Source organism: Bos taurus, chromosome 13 (assembly GCF_002263795.3).
Source record: "Bos taurus isolate L1 Dominette 01449 registration number 42190680 breed Hereford chromosome 13, ARS-UCD2.0, whole genome shotgun sequence".
In the NCBI taxonomy this organism is placed as follows: Eukaryota; Metazoa; Chordata; class Mammalia; order Artiodactyla; family Bovidae; genus Bos; species Bos taurus.
Genome location: NC_037340.1, coordinates 46,705,494 through 46,730,035, shown reverse-complemented (window position 1 = coordinate 46,730,035; position 24,542 = coordinate 46,705,494). Strand labels below are relative to the sequence as shown.

Genomic DNA, 24,542 nt, shown 5'->3' with positions numbered 1-24,542 from the left:
CCTGGCCAGGGACGAGGGTCAGACAGGAAAGTCTTCTATCTTTCTGACTAAAATTTATTTCTAAGAGTATAATTTAAAAAAAAAATCAATCCTATGTCCCATTATGGGTAAAATACCCTTTATCCACTAAGAATTTCCCAACAAAGCTAGAAGAAAAAAATTGAGACTATGAAAACATACGCTCCTGAATCCCATTTCCTTCCATGAGATGCAGAGGATAATGATGAAGTCTACAGTGGGGGCCTTCTGGGCCCCACTAAAAGCTGGGTTATGTTACTTAACACAACACCTGGCTCTTGAGCTCCACTGCTAATGGAGAAAACAGTTTCTTTCCTACCTGCAATTAGAAGAGCATTATTATCATAGAAATAAAACCGGAAGTTAAAAATGGTAATGTAACCTCACACGTGCAGATATAAGCCATTTTGTCTTTTAGTTATGAAGCTGATTTCTTTGCAATGCTGCACCAGAGTGTGTGAAAATGACCTGACAATTTGCTTTCTCCGTGGCCCCTTATCTGTGAAGCAAAGAGAAAGGGATCTCTCTTGTATAGTTAACTATTTCCCAAAGTTTATGGACTGCATTAATCATACTGAATAAAGAGCAAAAGTTTGCTTCCCTTGCTTGCTAGAAAAGTACTGTGGAAACAAATGTTGTTTCTTCTAAGTGATGCATGTCAAAGAGTTCTATATACATTCTTTCTTGTTTCATTTCTTTAACTACCAATCCTTCTTCAAAGCATTAATTTAATATACATTCCAAGATATAAAATCCAACATCTTATTATTAGAGTTATAGTCACTAATTTTTGTATCACTTTCTGGTTTTTACTAAAAATCATTAACAAATAATAATTTTTCACATTCAAATCGAATAATTTTCCTATACTGGCTAGGCCCAAAAGTTCATTTGGGTTTTCAATAGTATCTTACAGGAAAACGCAAATGAACTTTTTGGCCAATCCAATATTTCCTTTTGGGTTCCATTTATTTCCATATTGGAAACATAAGGCAACACAAATATAAACTTCCACCCTGAAAGTGGCAGTTGTGTGCAGGCACAAGCAGACAAAAGATGGATAAGCCTCAAAGGATTACCGTAAGTAAGGATGTAGAGAGGTTTTCCGTTCGTGTCCATCGTGGTCAAGCACGGGGCCTTTGGTGAGATGGTCCCCCATCGCTGTAACGCTGCTTCTAAAGATGGGGGCCAATTTGTAACCACACCCAGCTGCTCCCCACGCATCGCCAACATCTGGGCTCCCTCTGGCTTTGGCTGGTTTGGATCTGGTTGTTGAACTAAATACATTTGAACACAGAAGGTTTTCGAGAAAAATACATCCATTATTAGCACAATCATTCTTATTCATTTTAAAGAAGCCAGAAGACTTATACTTGAGTTAGAAATTTATTACAGGAAACATGCACAGGTGCTTTTCTAGAATTAGAGCTACATCTGACATATGAGCCTCATGGATATAACCAAAGCACATAATTCTTCCAACATCCAAGGCAATGTCAGGATGTGGAACTTAGGGAGACCTGAATGCATTTATAAACTGACAAGTAAAACTATGCATTTTAACACACCTAGAGTCTAACATTACAATGCTGCTGCTGCTGCTGCTAAGTCACTTCAGTTGTGTCCGACTCTGTGCGACCCCAGAGACATCAGCCCATCAGGCTTCCCCGTTCCTGGGATTCTCCAGGCAAGACACTGGAGTGGGTTGCCACTTCCTTCTCCAATGCATGAAAGCGAAAAGTCAAAGTGAAGTCGCTCAGTCATGTCCGACTCCAGCGACTGCAGGGACTGCAGCCCACCAGGCTCCTCTGTCCATGGGATCTTCCAGGCAAAAGTACTGGAGTGGGGTGCCATGTTTAAAACATCAATTCTCAACATACACCAGTAATTGTAGACTCCAAAGAGTTCAAATCTGGCTGAAGTATATTGTGCCCTTAAATATGGAGATGTAAATTTGAATTTGCTACAACCACTACGAGTAACTAGCACAGCTCATATTTTCTTAAGTAAAACAAAGATAAATGCCCTATAATAAGAACAATCTGCCCGACTCTTTAGATGGGTGAGAATCTGAGAGGTGATTCTTTTTACTTCTGGGAAGGTTTCTCTTACAGCATATGACAGATGATTTCCACATGCTGGCTAGAAAATCAACCATGTCTTTCTTGTGGCACAAAGACCAAGAAAATAAGGAGACTGGGTTTGATAAAACAAGCAGTACTTTGTTTCAATTTTGGGTTTTCTTGTATTAAAAGGTTCAGCAGTGTTCAGAGTGAAGACATCCAGCTCCTGAAGCTGTCCAGAGAGGCAGCAAGGCAAGATTCCCACAGCTCACTTTGCATTCCTCTAAAGCCTACAGAGAGAGAATGCACTGCTTGCTGAGCTCAGGTTGTCTGATTTCCTTGCATTCCTGAAGCTTCATGGAGTCCTTAGAAAGAGGACTGGCTCATGGAACAAAATCACATGCTTCTCAGAGTCAGAACCAGTGGTACTGACCCAGCTGTTTGGGGACTGAGCATATGTTTAAAGGGACCTTGCGGAACAGTACCTACAGTTTCTAGGCAGGATTCCTGTTTCCTGTGAACACAAAGATTATTGTTTTTAAAGATCAAACAACCTTGGTCAAGAAATAACTACAGTTTATGGAGTCACAGAAACACTGGACGAGGGGGTAGGGAGGGGCTCTTTCACCTTCTAGTAGTTCTTCAAAGTCATCGACGAAGAATTCCCGTAAGGGTGGTCGTTTGGGTCGTTTGAGGGTATTGACAAGCTGCTGGATCTTTGCAGATACGCGGCTACTTACAGGCACACCTGAAAACAGAATCATGAGGCAGGTGGACTGACTCTCAGCACAAACCACCATGAACAAGCAGCCACAGTAAAAACGGCTGTGGAACCACACTCTGTCCCATCTCAGCCTGGTGCCCTCTGTGTCCCTAGATGACTTCTGTCAACAAGAACATTCCAAGGAGAGTGGTCCCAGCATGTGGCCTTGCTGGGAAGCCTCAACAGAGAATCAAGATGGAGCAGAAATGATGCTCTTTACACTGTGAGCTGTCTGGCTCTGGTGACCTTGGGAACAGCTCCAGACCACAGACTGGGCTTGGTCCCACCTCTATTCCTAAAAAAAGGGTCTGTCATCTCCTCATTCATACCCGTCTCAGGTTCTCCTCTGTCTGATCAGAAAGCTGATGAAGCAGCGAGACCTTCCCCAAGACCCCGTCTCCTGAGACCACCTGTGCTCAGCCTCCAGTTGTCACCCCGACACCTCCCAATGAAAGTACAGGAACCTGAGGAGCTACAAGTGCCACTATCCTCTTTCAGGTGACAGTCAGGTCCCTTCTATATGCCTTTCAGACCCACTCTCCTGAGTGAACATTTAGGGAACACATCCCAGAAGCAAAGCAACCAAAGTCTCTAAATTCAATTTATGATATTAACACAGAACTCACATATATTAGTATTTATCCATATGTACGGAGGAAAATAAACCCCACCTTATAATACGTTTCTTAGGATAATAAATGCTACATAGTTTTGAAAATGATGAGTGAAAAAGACATGGAATTTTTAAAAATTTAAATGAATGAACAAAAAGGAGCACCAAGACACTGAAGCCACAACTGGATCAAATGTACCCTCCTCTGCAGGCAGATTTCATTCCCATTCAAAGGTGCTTAGAAACCTGAACCTGTAAATTTACAGGCCTAGAACCTTCTAAGCTCCTGGACAAAAGAACCACAACCACAAGAGGTCTTTCCTGTTCTGACTGAGCCAGAGCCCTTTATCCATGGCACATGCGTGTGTGTTCAGTCTCTCAGTCAAGTCTGACACTTTGTGAATCCATGGACTGTAGCCCGTCACACTCCTCTGTCCATTGGATTCTCCAGGCAAGAATACTGGACTGGGCTGCCACACCTTCCTCAGGGGATCTTCCCGACCCAGGGGTCAAACCTGTATCTCCCATGTCTCCTGCACTGATAGGTGGGTTCTTTACTGCTAACGTCACTTGGGAAGCCATCCACCACACAGTGTCACAAAAACACAACTCAGCTTTTGGAATGAGTACGACAGCTTTCAAGGAAATTTTTCAATCAAATAACCACTTTAATAGTCTCAAAATATCCTATGAGCACTTTCAGAATTGAGATATTAAATATTTTACAATCTTGAAAATATATAAAAATATACAACCCAGAATTCTCAATATCTAAACATAATATTCCCCTATTAAATAGTCCCAGCTAATCTGGTTAGCTGATCCCAGCTAATTAGACTTAAATTGAAGAAAGTGGGGAAAACCACTAGACCATTCAGGTATGACATAAATCAAATCCCTTACGATTACAGAGAGGAAGTAACAAATAGACTCAAAGGATTAGATCTGACAGGGTGCTTGAAGAACTATGGATGGAAGTGCATGACATTGGATAGGATGCATCACCATCCCCAAGAAAATGAAAGGCAAAAAGGCAAAACGGTTGTCTGTGGAGGCCTTACAAATAGCTGAGAAAAGAAGACAAGCTAAAGACAAATGAGAAAAGGAAAGATATACCCATCTGAATGCAGAGTTCTGAAGAATAGCAAGGAGAAATAAGAAAGCCTTCCTCAATGATCAATGTAAAGTAACAGAGGAAAACAACAGAATGGGAGACTAGAGATCTCTTCAAAATTAGAGATACCAAGGGAACATTTCATGCAAACATGGGCACAATGAAGGACAGAAATGGTATGGACCTAACAGAAGCAGAAGATATTAAGAAGAGGTGGCAAGAATACACAGAACTATACAAAAAAGATCTTCATGACCCAGATAAGCATCATGGTGTGATCATTCAACTAGAACCAGACATCCTGGAATGAGAAGTCAACTGGGCTTTAGGAAGCATCACTATGAACAAAGCTAGTGGAGGTGATGGAATTCCAGTTGAGCTATTTCAAATCCTAAAAGATGATGCTGTGAAAGTGCTGCACTCAATATGCCAGCAAATTTGGAAAACTCAGCAGTGGCCCCAGGACTGGAAAAGGTCAGTTTTCATTCAATCTCAAAAAAAGGCAATGCCAAAGAATGTTCAAACCACTGCACAATTGCACTCATCTCACATACTAGCAAAGTAATGCTCAAAATTCTCCAAGCCAGGTTTCAATAGTACATGAACCATGAACTTCCAGATGGTCAAGCTGAATTTATAAAAGCCTTGAGGAACCAGGATCAAATTGCCAACATCTGCTGGATCATCAAAAAAAGCAAGAGTTCCAGAAAAAAACCTACTTCTGCTTCATTGACTACGCCAAAACCTTTGTGTGGATCACAAGAAACTGGAAAATTCTGAAAGAGATGGGAATACCAGACCACCTGACCTGCCTCCTGAGAAATCTGTATGCAGGTCAGGAAGCAACAGTTAGAACCAGACATGGAACAACAGACTTGTTCCAAATCCAAGGAAAGGAGTACATAAAGGCTGTATATTGTCACCCCGCTTATTTAACTTATATGCAGAGTATATCATGAGAAATGCTGGACTGGATGAAGCTGAAATCAAGATTGCCAGGAGAAACATCAATAACCTCAGATATGCAGATGACAGCACCCTTATGGCAGAAAGTGAAGAAAAACTAAAGAGCCTCTTGATGAAAAGCGAAAAAGTGAAAGAGGACAGTGAAAAAGTTGGCTTGAAACTCAACATTCAGAAAACAAAGATCATGGGGAAGCACTGGAAACAGTGAGAGACTTTTCTTGGGCTCCAAAATCACTGCAGATGGTGACTGCAGCCATGAAATTAAAAGGCACTTGCTTCTTGGAAAAAAAGCTATGACCCACCTAGACAGTATGTTAAAAAGCAGAGCCATTACTTTGCCAACAAAGGTCCGTCTAGTCAAAGCTATGGTTTTTCCAGTAGTCATGTATGGATGTGAGATTTGGACTATAAAAAAAGCTGAGCGCTGAACAATTGATGCTTTTGAACTGTGGTGTTGGGGAAGACTCTTGAAGAGTCCCTTGGACTGCAAGGAGATCCAACCAGTCAATGCTAAAGGAAATCAGCCCTGAATATTCACTGAAAGGACTGATGCTGAAGCTGAAAGTTCAATTCTTTGTCCAACTGATGTGAAGAACTGACTCATTGGAAAAGACCCTGATGCTGGGAAAGATTGATGGCGGGAGGAGAAGGGGACAACAGAGGATGAGATGGTTGGATGGCATCACCGACTCAATGGACATGAGTTTGAGCAAGCTCCGGGAGTTGGTGATGGACAGGGAAGCCTGGCATGCTGCAGTCCATGGGGTCACAAAGAGTAGGACATGACTGAGCAACTGAACTCAACTGAATCTGGTTTGGATGAATTAGAGATTATTTCTCAAGGCCACTGAGAAATAATGCTGAGAAATGGTGCTCCAGCTTAAACAGGACACACACATCATCCTAGGACCCAGCTCAGAGCATCTCATGTGTTAGGTCTGGGATGTGGCCCACAATCTGTTTTCCAACAACTGCCCCATGTGGTTTTGATACAAGATGCTATCACACCACTGGACTGGACACCAGATGAATTTACCTGGGGGAGGAGGTGAAGATGATAAATTTCAAAGGCAACAAAGATACTAAAGTGGTGAAGACAAGGACAACAGTAATGACAGATTCAAGAAACAATGGATTTAGTGGAGAACTACACAGACATCGACACTGAGAAGCAGTCCAGAGAAACCAATCATACTGGATACTGGATTGACTCCAGATGTACTAACAGAGAACTCACAATCCAGCGACCTTGGGCTCTGATCACAGTGAGGAGGCATCAGCCTGTTGGAGGCTGGGTTCAGGCCTCCTCATCACTCCTGAGTCACTGTGTCACAGACACAAGCTCAGTGGTATAGAGGGCACACAGAAGCTACTACAGACATCTTCCAAGTAAAGAACACTTTACATCATCATCAGGTTCCATGCTAACTGTCATGACCCTGGAGGTCAAGGAATGCAGAATAAAGCATCAAGTTCATGTTCCAGCCTGTCACTTCAGAATGGGTAACAGAAAGATGTTAGAGCACGTGAAGATGAAAGATTCGAGTAATAAGAGAACCCCAACGGCTGTACACAAATCACCAACACCTTATTCAACATGGAGGGAGAAAAGGACCCTCTTTCTTCCAAAGTCTAAAGCACGAAACTGCCCATCTCTGTCAATTATTTTGGTTGCGTTAAGCTCCATACTGACCTCCAAGTACCTGGTCATAGTCTTGACACCTGTGCTAATTTTTAACTGTGGAATCAACATCATTCACCACCAAAAACAGCAGGATTTTATCAAATTTTTTTCTTCTCATGACTAAACTCCTACAACAAGGAGTAACTCTTGCCCTTGGAGACAGTCTGCACTTCCTGTAACTGTGCCACCTTCTAGGGAAGCTCATGAAGGCCCTGATGAGCTCATGAGCCGACTGTGTCCCTAGAAGAAACACATCCAGGCAGGGCGCAGAAGGGCACCTGGAATTTACAAAGGAGGAAAACTTGCTGGAAGACGTACCATCGCCAGTCTCCATGAGCTCGGCATTGCCATACTTCGGGGCTGTCCGCGACGTCGTGGAGCCTTGCGGCCTTTCTACTTGTATTGCATGTTCTGAGGTGTAAGTGGTTACGTCAGGAGGTGCAGAGTGATTTTCTGTAAAGAAGCAAACTGTAAGTTTTCTGGTAATCATGATACATTTATTATGAAAGCTACATAAGCAGTTAAGTTTTCCAAAATGCCACATCCTAAGAAGAGGACAAGATTCTGAATCAAAAACTAAAACAAAAACTTAGGCATAAAGATGGTCTTTACCATAATTTACACTGCTCAACATGAACAAAGTTAGGTAAAACTTCAGACACAATATCACTGCAGGACCCACATCAATGACTCACTGTAACATTTTAATTAGAATAATGTCATCAAGTGGCCAATGGAAGAAGATAGTGTAAGTTATGTGTTTGCTCATAACAGAGTAATTTTCTTGTCTGTCATAGCAGAGGCAGTTAAGAGTTCAAGCTTTAGACATAGAGAGCCTGGGGTTTGACTCCCAATTCTGCAAATTCTTGAGACCTTGGAAAGCATGCTGACCCCTATACTTTGGTCTCTTCATCCATCAAATGGGAAAAATGGTAACTAGTTGCTTGTTGGATACACATATGTAAATGAGTTAACATATGTGAAGTTTGTAATACTACACAGGGTTATCAAAACTATCCCCAAGAAAAAGAAATGCAAAATAGGCAAAATAGTTGTCTGAGGAGGTCTTATAAACAGTGGAGAAAAGAAGAGAAGCGAAAGGCAAAGGAGAAAAGGAGAGATATATCCATCTGAAGGCAGAGTTCCAAACATTAGCAAGGAGATAAGAAAGCCTTACTCAATGATCAATGCAAAGAAATAGAAGAGGACAACAGAATGGGAAAGACTAGGGATCTCTTCAAGGAAGTCAGATACCAAGGGAACATTTCGTGCAAAGATGGGCACAATAAAGTACAGGAATGGAAAAAAACAAAACAAAACAAAAAGGACAGAAATGGGATGGATCTAACAGAAGCAGAAGATATTAAGAACAGGTGGCAAGAATAAGATCTTAATGACCCAAATAACCACAATGGTGTGATTATTCACCTAGAGCCAGACATCCTGGAGTGTGAACTTGAGTGGGCCTTAGGAAGCATCACTATGAACAAAGCTAGTGAAGGTGATGGAATTCCAGCTGTGCTATTTCAAATCCTAAAAGATGATGCTGTGAAACTGCTGGCATTCAATATGCCAGCAAATTTGGAAAACTCAGCAGTGGCCACAGGACTGGAAAAGGTCAGTTTTCAAAGAAGGGCAATACTAAAGAATGTTCCAACTACTACATAACTGCACTCATTTCAGATGCTAGCAAAGTAATGCTCAAAATTTTCCCAGTAGGCTTCAACAGTATGTGAACCAAGAACTTCCAGATGTTCAAGCTGGATTTTAAAAAGGCAGAGGAACCAGACATCAAATTGCCAACATCCAGTGGATCATTGGAAAAGCAAGGGAATCCCAGAAAACCATCTACTTCTGCTTCACTGACTACGATAAAGCTTTTGACTATGTGGATCACAACAAACTGTGGAAAATTCTTCAAGAGATGAGATTACCATACCACCTTACCTGCCTTCTGAGAAATCTCTATGCAGGTCAAGAAGCAACAGTTAGAACAGGACATGGAACAACAGACTGGTTCCAAATCGGGAAAGGAGTACGTCAAGGCTGTATATTGTCACCCTACTTATTTAACTTCTATAGTACATCACGAGAAATGCTGGGATGGAGGAAGCACAAGCTGGAATCAAGATTGCTGGGAGAAATATCAATAACCTCAGATATGCAGATGACACCACCCTTATGGCAGAAAGTGAAGAAGAACTAAAGGGCTTCTTGATGAAAGTGAAAGAGGAGAGTGAAAAAGTTGGCTTAAAGCTCAACATTCAAAAAACTAAGATCATGGCATCTGGTTCCATCACTTTATGGCAAATAGCTGGGGAATAACTGGGAACAGTGAGAATCTTTATTTTCTTGGGCTCCAAAATCATTGCAGATGCTGACTGCATCCATGAAAGTAAAAGACACTTGCTCCTTGGAAGAAAAGTGAAAAAAGTGAAAGTCACTCGGAGTCTGACTCTTTGAGACCCCCACGAACTAGACAGTCCATGGAATTCTCCAGCCCAGAATACTGGAGTGGGTAGCCTTTCCCTCCTCCAGGGGATCTTCCCAACCCAGGGATCAAACCCAGGTCTCCCACATTGCAGGTAGATTCTTTACCATCTGAGCCACAGGGGAAGCCCAAGAATACTGGAGTGGGTAGCCTTTCCCTTCTCCAGCGGATCTTCCCAACCCAGGAATTGAACCAGGGTCTCCTACATTGCAGGTGGATTCTTTACCAACTATCAGGGTAAAGAGCTATCAGGGAAGCCCCCTTTGAGGAAAAGCTATGACAAACCTAGACAGAGTATTAAAAAACGAAGACATTTCTTTGCTGACAAAGGTCCATATAGTCAAACCTATGTTTTTTCCAGTAGTCATGTATAGATGTGAGAGTTGGACCATAAAGACATTTGAGTGTCAAAGAATTGATGCTTTTGAACTGTGGTATTGGAGAAGACTTGAGAGGCCCTTGGACTGCAAGGAGACCGAGCCAGTCAATCCTAAAGGAAATCAACCCTGAATATTCACTGGAAGGACTGATGCTGAAGCTCCAATTCTTTGGCCACCTGATGCGAAGAACTCACTCATTTGAAAAGATCCTGATGCTGGGAAAGACTGAAGTCAGTAGGAGACAAGGACAACAGAGGACAAGATGGTTGGATGGTATCACCAACTGAACACACCTGAGTCTGAGCAAGCTCTGGGAGATGAAGGATAGGGAAACCTGCGTGCTGCAGTCCATGGGGTCTCAAAGAGTTAGACATGACTGAGTGACTGAACAACACATGTGAAATTCTTAGAACAATTCATGATAGAAAGTGAACATCTAAAAAATAGTGGCTATTTTAGTATCTGTTTTAGCATGAACAGTATTGAACAGTCCAGTCATTCAAAAAACAATTGTTTACATTTATTGTATGGGACTGCGTTCTGCACATGAGACATGCAGTGGGCCCTCCACACATTACTTGATGATAAAACCTAAGAACTTAAATGGTTAAATGGAGAAAGCACAATTTTGCATTTATTAAGTAAGACATATGACTTCCCTGGTGGTACAGTGGATAAGAACCCATCTGCCAATGCAGGGAACATGGGTTCAATCCTTGGTTCAGGAACTAAGCCTGTGTGCCACAACGACTGAGCCTGCATGCTGGAACTACTGAAACCTATGAGCCTAGAGCCTGAGCTCAACAAGAGAAGCCACCACAATGAGAAGCCCACAGACAACAGTTAGAGAGTAGCTCCTGCTCTCAGCAACTGGAGAAAGCCCACACGCAGCAAAGACCTAGGCACAACCAACCATAAATAAATATTTTGAGTATGTCAAATGAGACTTGTGATGTCATTTTATACATAGTAAGTTCTAGTAATGGGTATTATACTATTAATTTTGATTTGTTAAGCCTTACGACACAGAAACTACTAAGATTTAACTAGTTTGTCAAGATTCTGTAATTCCACGTGACAAAAGCATAGTATTTTGTGCTGTTAAAGGGGAACAGGTGCTGGAAAGCCTTTCTCCTGTGGCCACTGCCTACCTTGGCACTACAAATGAAGGCCAGTTTAAACTGTGAACTCACTAATGAAAAGCACAAGAACAAGGTAAAACAGAACACCAAAGAGATCACAGAAAGAACATTGTTTACAGACTGTGCTAAACAAGAAGCCTGGGCATGTCCAGTTGATTTTGCTGGGACCTGTATGCCGGGGGACTCAAATTTTAGCTGTTGTGCAAATGTCTGGAAACCACCTCAGTCATGGGTATGGTCCTGAGGTTGCAGGTAATTTTAACAAGTAGGTAGATTGGCAAGTCCCGAATCCGCCTGGAGTGAAGAGACTGACTTCTGTGGCAGTGAACATGTATACATTAAGAGATATTACACCAAGTGAGACTTGAGGCCGAGAAATATTAACCTGAACTCCTAGGTAAGCTTCAAATGTAGCAACAGTCCAACCAATGCAGGTGCTTGGGCCTCTGGAGCCCCTTGAGCCCAGGCACACTAATCAGCGCCTGGAAAACATACATGGGAGCTGAGTGCTGGGCCACCAGGAGTCACCTGACTAGTCCTCAGGTCCACGTCTCAGAGCTCATCACCTGGGACCGGTTATCGACTTTCCTATGCCTCCATCCCTCATCCTGTAAAAGGAGGTGATGATGACAGTGCCTACCTCTGAGTGACAGTGGGAATCACACAGATAAAGGGACACAAGCACTGGTGTTACCAGACATGCAGACAGACGTGCCAGGAGAGGAACACACGGGCAGTTCATGGTACCCACAACTACTCTTCCAGAGTCTGAGCCTGCAGATCGCTGAGAAATAACAGCTGGCATCAGCCCCTAAGCATAGGCCATCAGTAGAGAGCCCAGCTCCCCACTTCTCATCTCCCTGTTCCAGAAGTGCCCAGGCTGTTATGTACTGAACTATGTCCTCTCGAAATTCACATGTTGGAATCTAGTCCCCAGGTCCTCAGAAGGTGACTGTTTGGAGACAGTGGTCTTTTTAAAATAAATTTATTCACGGTTGTACTGGTTTTCATTGCTGCCTATAGGCTTTCTCTAGCTGTGGGAAGCAAGGGCTACTCTCCAGTTGTGGTGTGTGGGCTTCTTGCTGCAGTGGCTTCTCTCATTGTGGACCGTGGGGAAGGGCACACGGGCTTTAGTAGTTGTGGTGCAAGGGCTTAGTTGCTCTGTAGCATGTGGAATCTTCCCAGACCAGGGGTTGAACCCATGTCCCCTGCATTCGCAGGTGGATTCTTAATCACTGGACCACAAGGGAAATCTGAGACAGTGATCTTTAAAAAGATAATTAAGGCATAAATGAAGCCACCAAGAAGGGCCCTAATTCAATCTAACTGGTGTCCTTGTGAGAAAAGATGAGGTCACAGATACCCACAGAGAAGACAGCTGTCTACATGCCCAGCAGAGAGGCCTCAGAAGAAACTGCTGACACTGTGATCTCAGACTTCCAGCCTCCAGGATTGCAAACCACGGAATGAAAGTTGTTTGTGTTTCAAGTGCTTTGTTATGGCTGCTTGAGCCACCTGACATACACCCTTAAGGTAAATTTCTTAGATCACAGCCCAGAAAAAGCTCACCTGTTAGAGAGAGGAGGGTGGGGGTGGGATGCTTTGTCAGACTGCTGAGGACCATTTAAATGACCTCCTTAATATTTCAGACACTGCATTCATTCATTCTCTTCATTTCCCCCGCATTTGCTTTTGCCAAACAGACCTTATTTCATGTTTTAATATAATCTAGTTCTCCATGGCTGAGTAGTTAACTCACAGGGGCCTCATATTTCAAATAAAACTACAATAGATGCCAACATATGATGCATAACATTTCAAATTAGCCACATAAGACAAAAGCAGCTAAAACGTTAAGCTTACTGCATTTCCATCTTACTCAGATTTACTTGTTCTTGTTACATGGTAGCCACATCACTGTGATGGCCAACAAGTCTTTGTGCTGAGCGGCCACTTTGAAGGTGGGAAAAGGAACCATTCCAATACATCTGGTGATTAAGACATAGGAGCAGTGACAGCTGCGTGACTTCAATGTGCTTTCCAAATTTATTTATATGCCAGCCCCTCCCCCTCCCCTGCAAACTCCCCACATATGCTGTCACTGCAGGATCATAAACCCAGCAGCTGGCTGCTGTTATGAAGCCAAGAACATTCTGCCACTGCAGTGACACACAGTGCCCTGATTCATCTGGATAAAGATAAGGCCTCCAGGCATTTAACTCTGAGTTCGATATCTATTTTTTGGTAGTGTTTAAAAGACCTTTGTATATAAAAGATGCTCAAGAAACATTTGATGGGTAAGATAAAACAGAGTGTGGCTGAAGGTGCAGGTTCAAAGGTCTAAAGTGCACATCAGCCCCAGGCTTGAGACCTATCAGGTCCAAATGTACCAGGAGCTGAAGACCAAGGATTCTCATCAGAGCAGGTTTGCATCTTCTGAGCCAGATGACCCACCGTTCCTGAGTTCAATTTCCCAAAACTCTTAAAATAAACAGAAAAATGGCAGCCATCTTTCCAGCCACCTATCAGGTGTCACCTCTTTTGTGACTGCCCCAGAGCTACTGTGACAGCTTTGCACCTGTTTCCTGACAGGTGGGACCTGTTCCATCCACCCTGGTATGGCTTCTGTTCCCAGCAGCTGCCATGGGTTCCTGAAGACCCTGGACTCAAGGCACTAGGGGAAGATGGGAGGGGAGTGTGTTTGGCCTTCTTCCAGGACAGTATCTGCTGTCTTGGCGCCACCAGTACCAGAGGTCCATCTCACTCACTGCATCCCCTCCCATTTGGGATGTTAGTCTGTTACTCTTGCCAACCATCCAACCCTGTGGATGGCTGTTTTAGCCATGACCATTTCAGGGTACTAGCTGACCTTCCTGCTCAGCTCCACCATGGATTCCATGCGTCCTTGAACCACCCCCTTCCCTATCTCCACTCTTGCAGGTGTCCAGCTCAGTCCGGCTCTTGTGTCCTATTCAGATGCTGAAGTTGCCCAATACCCAGCTCACATCGCTTGCACTCAGCAAACATTGGCATGATAGTTCAAAGAATGAATGAACACAAGAATGAGTACACCAGAGCACTTAATGACTGGAGATAATGTGCTTCTGTTTCTCACATTGCTAAAAAGCAACTTTCCTTAATTCTGACTAGGGACCTCAGGGGTCCAGTGGTCAGAGAAGCTACTTTCAGCCTGTTATTTTTAGTGCCCAAATAACTTCTAAAATAAGAGAAGAAAAAGGGGAAATCTGTTCTTCATGTGTAGAAAGCTAAGTACTCATTGTCCACTAACTGATGACAAGTAAGGAGAGCCGTGTTAAGGAACCCAGCCTTCCATCTGTCAACAGGGCCCTCCCAAGTCTCCCCTGGTCAATACGACCTCTTCTGTCACTGAGCAGGAAGTGATGTAGGCCCTCAGACCACCCGTCCATCCAGCTGCTCTGGCTTCCTAAGACGACATGGCTGTGCCCTCCACATGGAAGCAGAAAACCGGGTTCCTCAATGGAAACGTGGAGGTAATATTACCCGGTGAAAGGCGCCTGCAACGACGCTGAGCAAAGCAGTCAGAGCATCCAGCCTGTCGCTGGAGATGCTGCTTGGCTGCCCACTGTACCAACCTGTTTTCCACGTGTGGGTCACCAGAAGAGCAGGCCTTCCTCCTTGGTTTCCCCCAAAACATCCACCTCCCCAGTTTGACAGAAGTCCCAACAGGAGGGTTCTACTGGTGTGTCACCCATGTGTCATACTGACACATGACAATGTAAGTGAAGATTTATCTCCTTACTCTTTAATAATCACTTGGGGAAAGAACAGTATGCCGTGGTTACCAGTGAGAGCGTGTGTGAAACACTGCTAATGGCAATTCACAGTTGCTTTTCAGATTTGTAGACTAAACCTGGAGATGGTTAGAAAGGGTTCAATATTCAAATATTTCTCTTAGCCAAAGCTCTAAGAAATTGACTTTAGCAGGATTACACAGGTTCTCAGACCTGGAACGGCCTTCTTCCCACATTTATGCCACAAATATCCCATAAAAATTTGACAGCTACTGTTAGACAAATCTCAGGATAGTCTAATATCAGAACAGAAATCTTTAACTTTTTGTTTTGTATTGGGACATAGCTGATTAACAAACAATGCTGTGATACTTTCAAGTGAACAGGGAAGGCTCAGCCATACGTGTACATGTACCCAGTCTCCCCCAAACTCCCCTCCCATCCAGGCTGCCACATAACATTGAGCAGAGTTCCATGTGTTGTATGGTAGGTCCATGTTGGGTTATCCATTCTAAATATAGCAGTCAGAAGAGAAACCTTTAACTCCTGACAATAGCTTCTCGACTTTTACATCCACAAACTTAACTTCCTGCCAAAGGGCTCCAACTACCACAGACCTGCAGGACCACAGATGCAGACAGCTGTGATGGGGACACTGGAATTTTATCATTTATGCTAAGTTTAACTGTATTTCTGTGTGTTTTTAACCAGCAGGTCCAAGCTGGAACAAAAAAGCCAACGGGAAGCCAGCCCCGGGTGTCACGAGCAGGTGCTCCCACATCCGACAGATGGGGGTCTGGCTCCTGAGGACCACTTACTAGCTGGTGCCATGGGCGCCACATCCACTCCCTAGGCCTCGGCGTTCTCATCAGTGGAGCTGCAGTGTGCTGACACTTGCTCCTCACTGAGGCTGAGGGCACAAGCAACACTGCACCCACACATTCGGCAGTGATGGTGACACTGCCATCCTCGTGCTCAAGCCCACAGGCTCTGCTTCTGCCATTTCTCCCCTTGTGTGGGGATCCTTTCCTCTCATGAGTTCCAGGAAATAAATCTGTGAGACTCAAGTGCATAAAGCGTAAATAACTGTTACTACTTCCTGAGTCATACGTATTTGAACTTTGGGAAAAGACAGCATATTAAAAAGCAGAGACATTACTTTGCCAACAAAGGTCCGTCTAGTCAAAGCTATGGTTTTTCCAGTGGTCATGTATGGATGTGAGAGTTGGGCTATAAAGAAAGCTGAGCGCCAAAGAATTGACACTTCTGAACTGTGGTGTTGGAGAAGACGCTTGAGTCCCCTGAAGTGCAAGGAGATCCAACCAGTCAACCTAAAGGAAATCAGTCCTTTATATTCATTGGACAGACTAATGCTGAAGCTGAAATTCCAATACTTTGGCCACCCGATGCGAAGAACTGACTCACTGGAAAAGACCCTGATGCTGGTAAAGATTGAAGGCACTAGGAGAAAGAGATGGCAGAGGATGAGATGGCATCACCGACTCAACGGGCACAAGTCTGAGGAAGCTCTGGGAGTTGGTGTTGAACAAGGAAGCCTGGCGTGCTGCAGTCCATGGGGTCGCAAAGAGTTGGACACAACTGAGCTGAACTGAACAGATGTCGCTCTGCTCTATGCACCAAGGTGTGAGCAGCAGGCCCCAGGTACTCCTGCAGCATGAAGCATGTCCTGGATGAAGGGTTAGGATAATTATGGGTAAAAAGCCATGACTTTGAATCTAAGTATAAAATTCAAATAAATAAAATCAGTTTCAAGCTGCAAAAGCCCCAAAGCATTTTTGGAGAAAAGCGGCAGGAGCAGATCTGTGCCCTGACAACATCAACAGGGCAACAAGGACAGCATGAACAGGACAGACAGAGGCCAGAAGGGCTACAGTAATGAGACTAAAGGTGTGGTGCCTGGAGCCGGGATCCAGGGAGTAGTGATGGAGCAGAAGGAGGCCTGCATTACACGTGGCAGTCGAATGCCCAGAACAAGGGTTCTGCTGGTCTGAGGACAGCAGGACCTCGTTAGACAGCTTGATCTCAGGACACAGGCCAGGCTGAGGGGCAGGGTCAAGAGGCACTCTGAAATGTGGATGGGAGAAGGAAGTAAGGATTTGAAAGTCATGAAAGAGCAGGTAGCCTTAAAGACTGTGGGAGTGGATGACATGGGCAAGAACACAAAGAGACAGGATGGGGAGAGGAGCCACCAGAGGAGAGGCAAGGGCAGAGGGGAAGGAGAACCAGGGTGTGGTACCAGCGGGCGAGGAGAGAAAAAGTAGTCATCACAACCAGAGCTCTGGTTTCCAGAGGAGAGAAGTGAAGCCGCAACAGAGGAGAGAGTTGAGTCAGCAGATGTGGGAGGAGCCAGGATCCAGAATGAGGACAAGAAGATGAGCCTTGGAAAGAAGGAGCTTTCTTTCCCAGAAAAGGAATCACAGCAAAAAAAAAAAAAAAAACATGAATGGAGAAAGACAGGGAAACATGTGAGCTGGAAAGGGATCAGTGGTGAGAGATGTTCGACAAGGAGATAGACTAAGATCCATGGTGACATTCCCTTAATTTCAGTATCTGTAGATCTCAGCTTTATTATGAACAGATGAAGAAAATGCAGGATTAGAAGCCAAACCTAGGACCTAACTAAAAATTCCCACAGTCATGTTGGCCAAAGAGATATACCTCTCAAGCCAGGCTTCTTTTAGTACAGAATCACCCACAGAGCCACAGAAACACGCAGTAATTGATGGAAGAGTCTCACAGGCCTTGTGTTACCTAATGCAAATTTTCTTTTCCTGCTTACTTTTTCAATAGCATGGTTTAAAATTCTCTACAACAGGAGCTGGCAAACTATGGCTCACGGGGTGGCCTGTCAGCTGTGTTTATAAATGAAGTCTTGCTGGTGCGCAGCCATGCCTGCTGTTCACGCACTGTCTGTTGCTCTTGAGCCAGGGCACTGAGGAACGGCAGCAGGGACTGTATGGCCCACAAAGCCTGACACCCACTCTCTGGCCCTTTCCTGGAAAAACTGGCGGACATTGCCTCTGAATCAGGAAACTCCAGCTGCTGGGGACGCCCTGGCCAGGAAGGGAGGCAAGAATGTTGCAGAGAGACCCCAGCCCCAGTGGTGCAGGCTTTCCTAATACCACCATCCTTGGTGTGTAGTTCGTATTTTAAGATTGTAAATGTCTGAGAAGTATCAGTAAAGAGATTATGAAAGAAGTGATACTATGGATGATTATACATAAATAAATTATGGTTATTTATTACATTCAGCCCTCTGAGCAAATTCCCTAGAAAACCAGAATCTAGATCCTGAACAAATGCCAGGCTCCAGGCTAATTATGCATCAAGCACATGGAGGCATGTCTACCTGCTTAGCAGGATCGATACAGGAAAACTGATGAGAATTTCCTTGCTGATACAAACAGCAGCATTCATGCTGATAAACTCTATGATACTCTGGAAATGCAATTACTTCTATGAATATCTGGCTAATGACAATATACCCCTACACATGCAGATGAAACATAAATGAGACATCATTTCAAATGCATCAGTCACAAAGATGACACACATCTTACCTATACATCTGTAGCTCATTAAGAAGTCTCTTTAATTTCTTGACTATACAAATTTTGATGCTGAATGTATAACAATGTTATCTATTCTGCTTTGTTCTTATTTCTTAATCTAGAAATGTATTAATAGTTTCTCCTCACTTTCTCTATTTCCATGTAGCTAATTCCTATAATATTTTACTCCAGTGCCTTTTTATAAATATGTTTCTTGAAGTTTCAAGTGTTGCTTTAATTCTTCTGGTTACTCTAAATTATGCCCCTTGACTTCTGATAAAGTATTTTAGAGGTACTAATCCTTTGCCAATTGTCTCAGGAACACGGCATGCACGAAGGTTCTGTAAACATGTTCTGGTTTTCTCTCTTGACAATGTGGAGGCCCTGTTCTGTATAGGTTGCAGAGGCCATTGCACGGTGCGTCCATCTTCCTGAGTCACAAATGTGCACACCTCAGGCGTTAGCATCTTGTGACAGGGATGCCTCGAGCCCTCATTGTCAGTGCTCAAGTGTGAATACCATCTAGCAGAGCCACAGGAACAAAGATTCCCTGGATGGGGACCACGTCATCCACTAAGCCAGTCTGACAGGAGGTGCGTGGTGCCCCTGTGCATCAGGATGGACATACAAGGATACAGGACTTCCTTCTAAGACGACAGTGCAGAAGTACCACTCACTTGTCTGTCACTTGGTGGTCTCTAACCACTCATTTTCCCTCTGCCCACCGGGTGAGAGACATTTCCATAGACTCTATCCAAGTGCCTCACCTCGAGAGGTGCATTCCTCTTTGCACCCAAGGTACAAAGTGGTGGTTTATTTGACCCTACGTACCTTAAAACACACACGTACACATAATACTTTCTTATTTTGCAGGCTTTTGATGGCCTCAACAAAAGGTCCAATACTGTCAATTCTGAATTTTCACTTCTTTGGCTTTTGTCACAGGGATAAAAAAAATCTTAATTCTCCTTTTCTTCTTATTTTGCCACTGCTTTTTTTCAACAAAATTTGTTTTGCATTTATAGAAAATTCCTAGATATTCTAGGAGCTTATCTTTGTGCCAAATTAGAAATTAGTGAAATGTCACATACACAGAAGCTCTCTTTTAGTTACACTGAGGCTTAACACACATGAGTAATGCAATCTTTTATAGTCTGGGTAGGTTAAATTATCTGTGCTATAATTTCCTCCAATATTCCGTGTGTAACTTCATAAAGTGAGAAACAAATGCAGGGAGTAATATGTCCAAAATTATGTATTTCTCTTGGTAAGATTGAAGATATTTCCTTAAAAGTGAACTGAATCAGGAAACACACATTCCAAAGGTCAGAGTGAGGGGCAGAGGTGGAAGGAGCTTTATGCCCCACCTGTGCATGTGGCTGCTGGATGCAGCACGCTGACAGCGCCGAGGGACTGTCTCAGGTTCCTAAACACTCGGGAAAAATTTTAGTGTCCAAAAATATGTAATGGTCACAGTTTCTCTGATTTCAAATAGAGTTTCTCAGTACACAGTAATCAACATATGCTACCAAAAATGTTTTAAACTCAAATTTAATAATGCCACTTTGCATGTGAGCATTACTTTAAAAACTGTGAAGAATTTTCCTATTTTCCCCTTTTTATTCGCAACGGAAAGGTGGCAAAGGAAGGACAGATCATTCCTCTTCTTTCCACTAACAAACTAGAGCAGGCCAACAGTGACTGCTGAGGAAGCCAGCCCTCCCTGTGTCCCGCTGGGAGACAATCGGCCTCACTGCTGATTCTGGAAAGGCTGCGGCTTTTAACCTCAGCTGCACGCTGAGCAAGTGCCACTGGGGCCAATTCCTAGAAGTCAGTATGGAACTCCTCTGACTGTCATGGAGACAGTAATCTAGAAAAAAATACTGTGTGAATGTGAATCTGAGAAGGTGGCCGAGTATCGAATTCATTCATTTCACTAGCCTATTTTCTAAATGGGGATTTTTTGGATATGAGGCTAGATGTGGGAGAAGGACATGCACCTGCCCTGTGCTCAGTGCTCAACCACTGCACTGGTGTCCCTGGACGTGGCTGACCCTGCTCCACATCATTTGAATGGAGAACATACTGAACCATCTTGGCACCAAGTTCAAAGCAAGCGATTTATTTTTATGAATATTAATATTATTTAAGTATTTAAAAATCTCAATCCACAGCTGGAAATGGATGAGAACAGATCTGGAGCTCATACACCAGATGAATGTGGCACAGTGAGCGTCAGGCGAGGGTAGAGGCAGCGACAGACACCGTCAGGTACTCCAGGCTCACAGAGCCCCAGTGCTCATTCAATACACTCTTTTCCTCTAACAACTCTTACTTAATTTCCTTTTTTACAGTTTTCAAACACCTTGCCAATGCTTCCTAACTCTGTGCTTTTTTAAATACAAAGGATCCCACTTCTCATAACCTAACATACATTCTGGGAACCACCCCAGAAATCTGAATGCCTACAGCAGAAAACTGCTATAATGATGAAAGCTGCAGTGATGAAAGTCTCCCCTTTTCAAAGTAAGGGCAAACTCACTCTCAAGGGCCCAGTCATGCTTATTAGTCATGATTAAAATGTTACTTAGGAGTGCATTATAGCATGAAGAGAAGAAAATGTGTAACCAGCTATGGCTGCATGTTTCCCTAATGAGCAAGAACGCATTTCTCTACGAACAGAAAACTTCTAAATTATAGTTGTAGAAGACGTCTAGGATGTAAAAAATAGTAAAAACCAAGGGTTTCACAGAACAGTAAAGCCAACGCAGCAAAGCAGCCCAGGGGCAGAAACAGGTCTGACCTGTCCCTCGAGTGGGTTCTGAGGCCACGATGCACAGACAGGGAAAATGCAAACTAAAAGGGGTAGGGACACTCAGCAGCCACTCAGATGCACGGACAGGGAGAACAGCACAGCCGGCTGCCACGAGGCACTCACCTATGTGTGTCTGCGCCAGGACGTCAGCCAGCCTGTGGGCAGCACCGCTGCCCCCACTCTGGGTGGAAGACGACGAGGTGGTGGAGGTGGTGGAGCCGTGGATGGCCTGGCTGATCCAGTGCTCCATGTTGATGCTGCCCTGGCTGGATGTGGGAGTCCCCTGCGAGTCACCCTGGACCGAGCCTTCGTCTTCTGAGCCAGAGGAGGTATCTGTGGGACAGAGGCAGTTAGCTGCAACTGGGGCAAGCAGCACTCCCAGGCCCAGGCCCTCTCCAAACACAGACCCACCCCACACACTAACTGGTAAATGACCTTCGAACACTCCTGAGAAGTCACAAGCTTTTCAGGTGACAAATTATTTTTCAGTATAGCAAGGTCTTCATCCAGAGCACCTTACCTTACATATATATGCCAGAATCTTCTTAAAATTCCAAACTCAAAGACATCCTCACCTGTCCTCCACTCCAGACGCTGGGGATAACCAGATGTTTTTCTGTGCACTCAGACACCAAGCAAGAAGGCCATGGTGGCATTTTCTAAGACACTAAGCTTTAAAGTGTTCAAAGTGTGATGCTCTGTAGCCCTTCTTTATTCAAAGTATTTCTCTGAGCCATATGCTATTTTAAGTTGTGTGTGAGTGTGGCAGGTTGTGAATAAAAAATTTTATAATGATAGTGTTGGCATTTATGATTGTACAAAACTATCTCAAGACTCTAAATGACAGCTTACAAGATGTATTATACAGTATACCTGAAAATGCTAACCAAACAATTAAATGCACCAAAAATGACATTTCCAATAATGTTCTTTTATATTTTGCAAAGACACTTGTACAGGATTTGTTCTCCTGGAAGTTCTGTCTTTCATCATGAATGACACAGTAACACCCCAGAGGATGGAGTCAACATAAAGAAAAGTGCACACACAAATAAATCACACACACCTTGTACTTCAGACTCAGTATTTCCCATAAAAAGTGGCTCAGAAAAATGTCCAACTCCCTGAATATTGTCTAGTTTCAAAGATCTGGTTAAAATATATTTGAAGTGGGTTTGTTATCCATGTAAATCCGTTCTGTTTGTTATACACATACAAAAGTAAAATTTTCACATTCGTATTTTGGCAAATTATAACCACAAACTAAACAAATAGGATTAAGTATACTAATTATGGTTGTGTCTGACTCTTTGCAACCCCATGGACTGTAGCCCACCAGGATTCTTTGTTCATGAATTCTCCAGGCAAGAATGAATACTGCAGTGAGTTGCCATTCCCTTCTCCAGGAGATCTTCCCGACACAGGGACTGAACCCGGGTCTCCTGCATTGTAGGCAGATTCCTAGCCATCTGAGCCATCAGTGAATCCCGTGCTGATTTAAAAACAGTTCAAATTACATGTTATGGCTCAGAATTAAGAAATGAAGGAATGTAAGGAAATCAGCAAAAAGGACTCCCTTTCCTATTAGAAAATTCTATTCTTGAGATAAAGAACATTTCTTGTATTATCTTTTAAGAAAACACAAAATAACTAAGTTTTATATTTAAATTTTGTCTTACAAAGTTCAGAACTTTCATTTCTGAAGGCATGAGAAGTTGAAGAGTGGTCTGAATTAGTACCGGACATACCTGATCACATCCCTAAGCTGAAGTACGTGCTTCTATTACCCTCACTGCTTGCAAACACTCAGGACTAAACTTTACAAGACTCCAAAAAGTGCTTCATATATTCAACTATTCTTATTCCACCTTAAATTTCTCTTGTGAACAAAGGGGTGTGCCAGGTAACAGGTCTGCAGAAAAGAGAGTGGCAACCACACCATGAATAATGCTGGAACAAGAAACACACACACACAAACATACATACATACATACGTACAAAATCAAGTAAATTAGGCTCAATACTTTGTGTTTCTAACAGACACGTGGACATTTAATTTTGTGCTTCACTTCAGTTTTGAAGATAATAACGTGCGTGCGTATGTGCGTGCTAAGTCGCTTCAGCCGTGACCAACTCTGCAACCCTATGGGCTGTAGCCCTCCAGGCTCCTCTGTTCATGGGATTCGCCACAAGAACACTGGAGTAGGTTGCCATGCCCTCCTCCAGGAGATCTTCCCAACCCAGGGATTGAACCCACATCTCTTGTGTCTCCTTCATTGGCAGGCGGGTTCTTTACCTCTAGTGCCACATGTTATAGATTATAATTATTTGCACAGAGTTAAGTAGAGATATTAGGTAGTTACATAAAACTCAAGATTAAACAAAAGCAGAAATATAAATGGGGTATTACCTTCAACCATATATATCAGGGGTAGACAGACCTGTGGACCAAACTCTCTGCCTATTTTCATGACAAAGTTTTATTGGCACAGAGCTACGTCTCTCACTGATATGCTGCCCTTGGCAGCTTTAGTAACTCAATGGCAAAGCAAGCAACTGTGATACCCAAAAATACTATCTGCACTTTACAGCAAAAACTGATGTCACCAGATTTAAGTAACTGCCTGAAAGTGAAAGTCGCTCAGTCGTGTCCGACTCTTTGCGACCCCATAGACTAGACAATCCATGGAATTCTCCAGGCCAGAATACTGGAGTGGGTAGCCTTTCCCTTCTACAGGGGATCCTCCCAACCCAGGGCTCGAACCAGGGTCTCCTGCATTGCATGCAGATTCTTTACCAACTGAGCTACCAGGGAAGTAACTGCCTAAATTTTTCAATTCATTCAATTTCTTAACAGAACATTACAACCTACTGATAGTTTGAAGACTTGAGAATATGCATACACCAGTCTAAGCAGAGAAGAAATCCAACTTCTCTTGCTGTGTGAAGAATTCAATTTTATAGGACTTTAACAAAAGTCTGTATCATATTTATGCGTCTAAAATCTTAAAATGCATATTTACATAGACATTATAATGCATACATAATCATGCCAATTTTCCTTCCGAGTTTTATTTAGAGCATATACACTGTTTCTGGACTTCTGGTTCTTAAAAGCCTGAATTATAGCACCATGATTTTGAAAGCT

The 24,542-nt window shown here is 43.4% G+C and overlaps 1 protein-coding gene and 1 non-coding gene across 9 annotated transcripts in view; one reads left to right on the top strand and one right to left on the bottom strand.

Moving 5' to 3' along the window:
- The window catches only part of DIP2C (disco interacting protein 2 homolog C), a 294,092-nt gene that overhangs the window by 91,581 nt on the left and 177,969 nt on the right, over positions 1-24,542 (bottom strand). For all 8 annotated transcript variants that reach the window (XM_010811336.3, XM_010811337.3, XM_010811338.3 and 5 more), the window contains 4 exons: positions 21,518-21,727; positions 7,540-7,674; positions 2,710-2,829; positions 1,098-1,295 (listed from right to left, as the gene is read on the bottom strand). In XM_010811336.3, the coding sequence (XP_010809638.1) occupies positions 1,098-1,295; positions 2,710-2,829; positions 7,540-7,674; positions 21,518-21,727 (663 nt within the window). The remainder of the gene's footprint in view (positions 1-1,097; positions 1,296-2,709; positions 2,830-7,539; positions 7,675-21,517; positions 21,728-24,542) is intronic.
- On the top strand, positions 887-967 carry MIR2285M-2 (microRNA mir-2285m-2). Its single transcript, NR_107752.1, has one exon. It is a non-coding gene; the product is annotated as a microRNA mir-2285m-2 (primary transcript).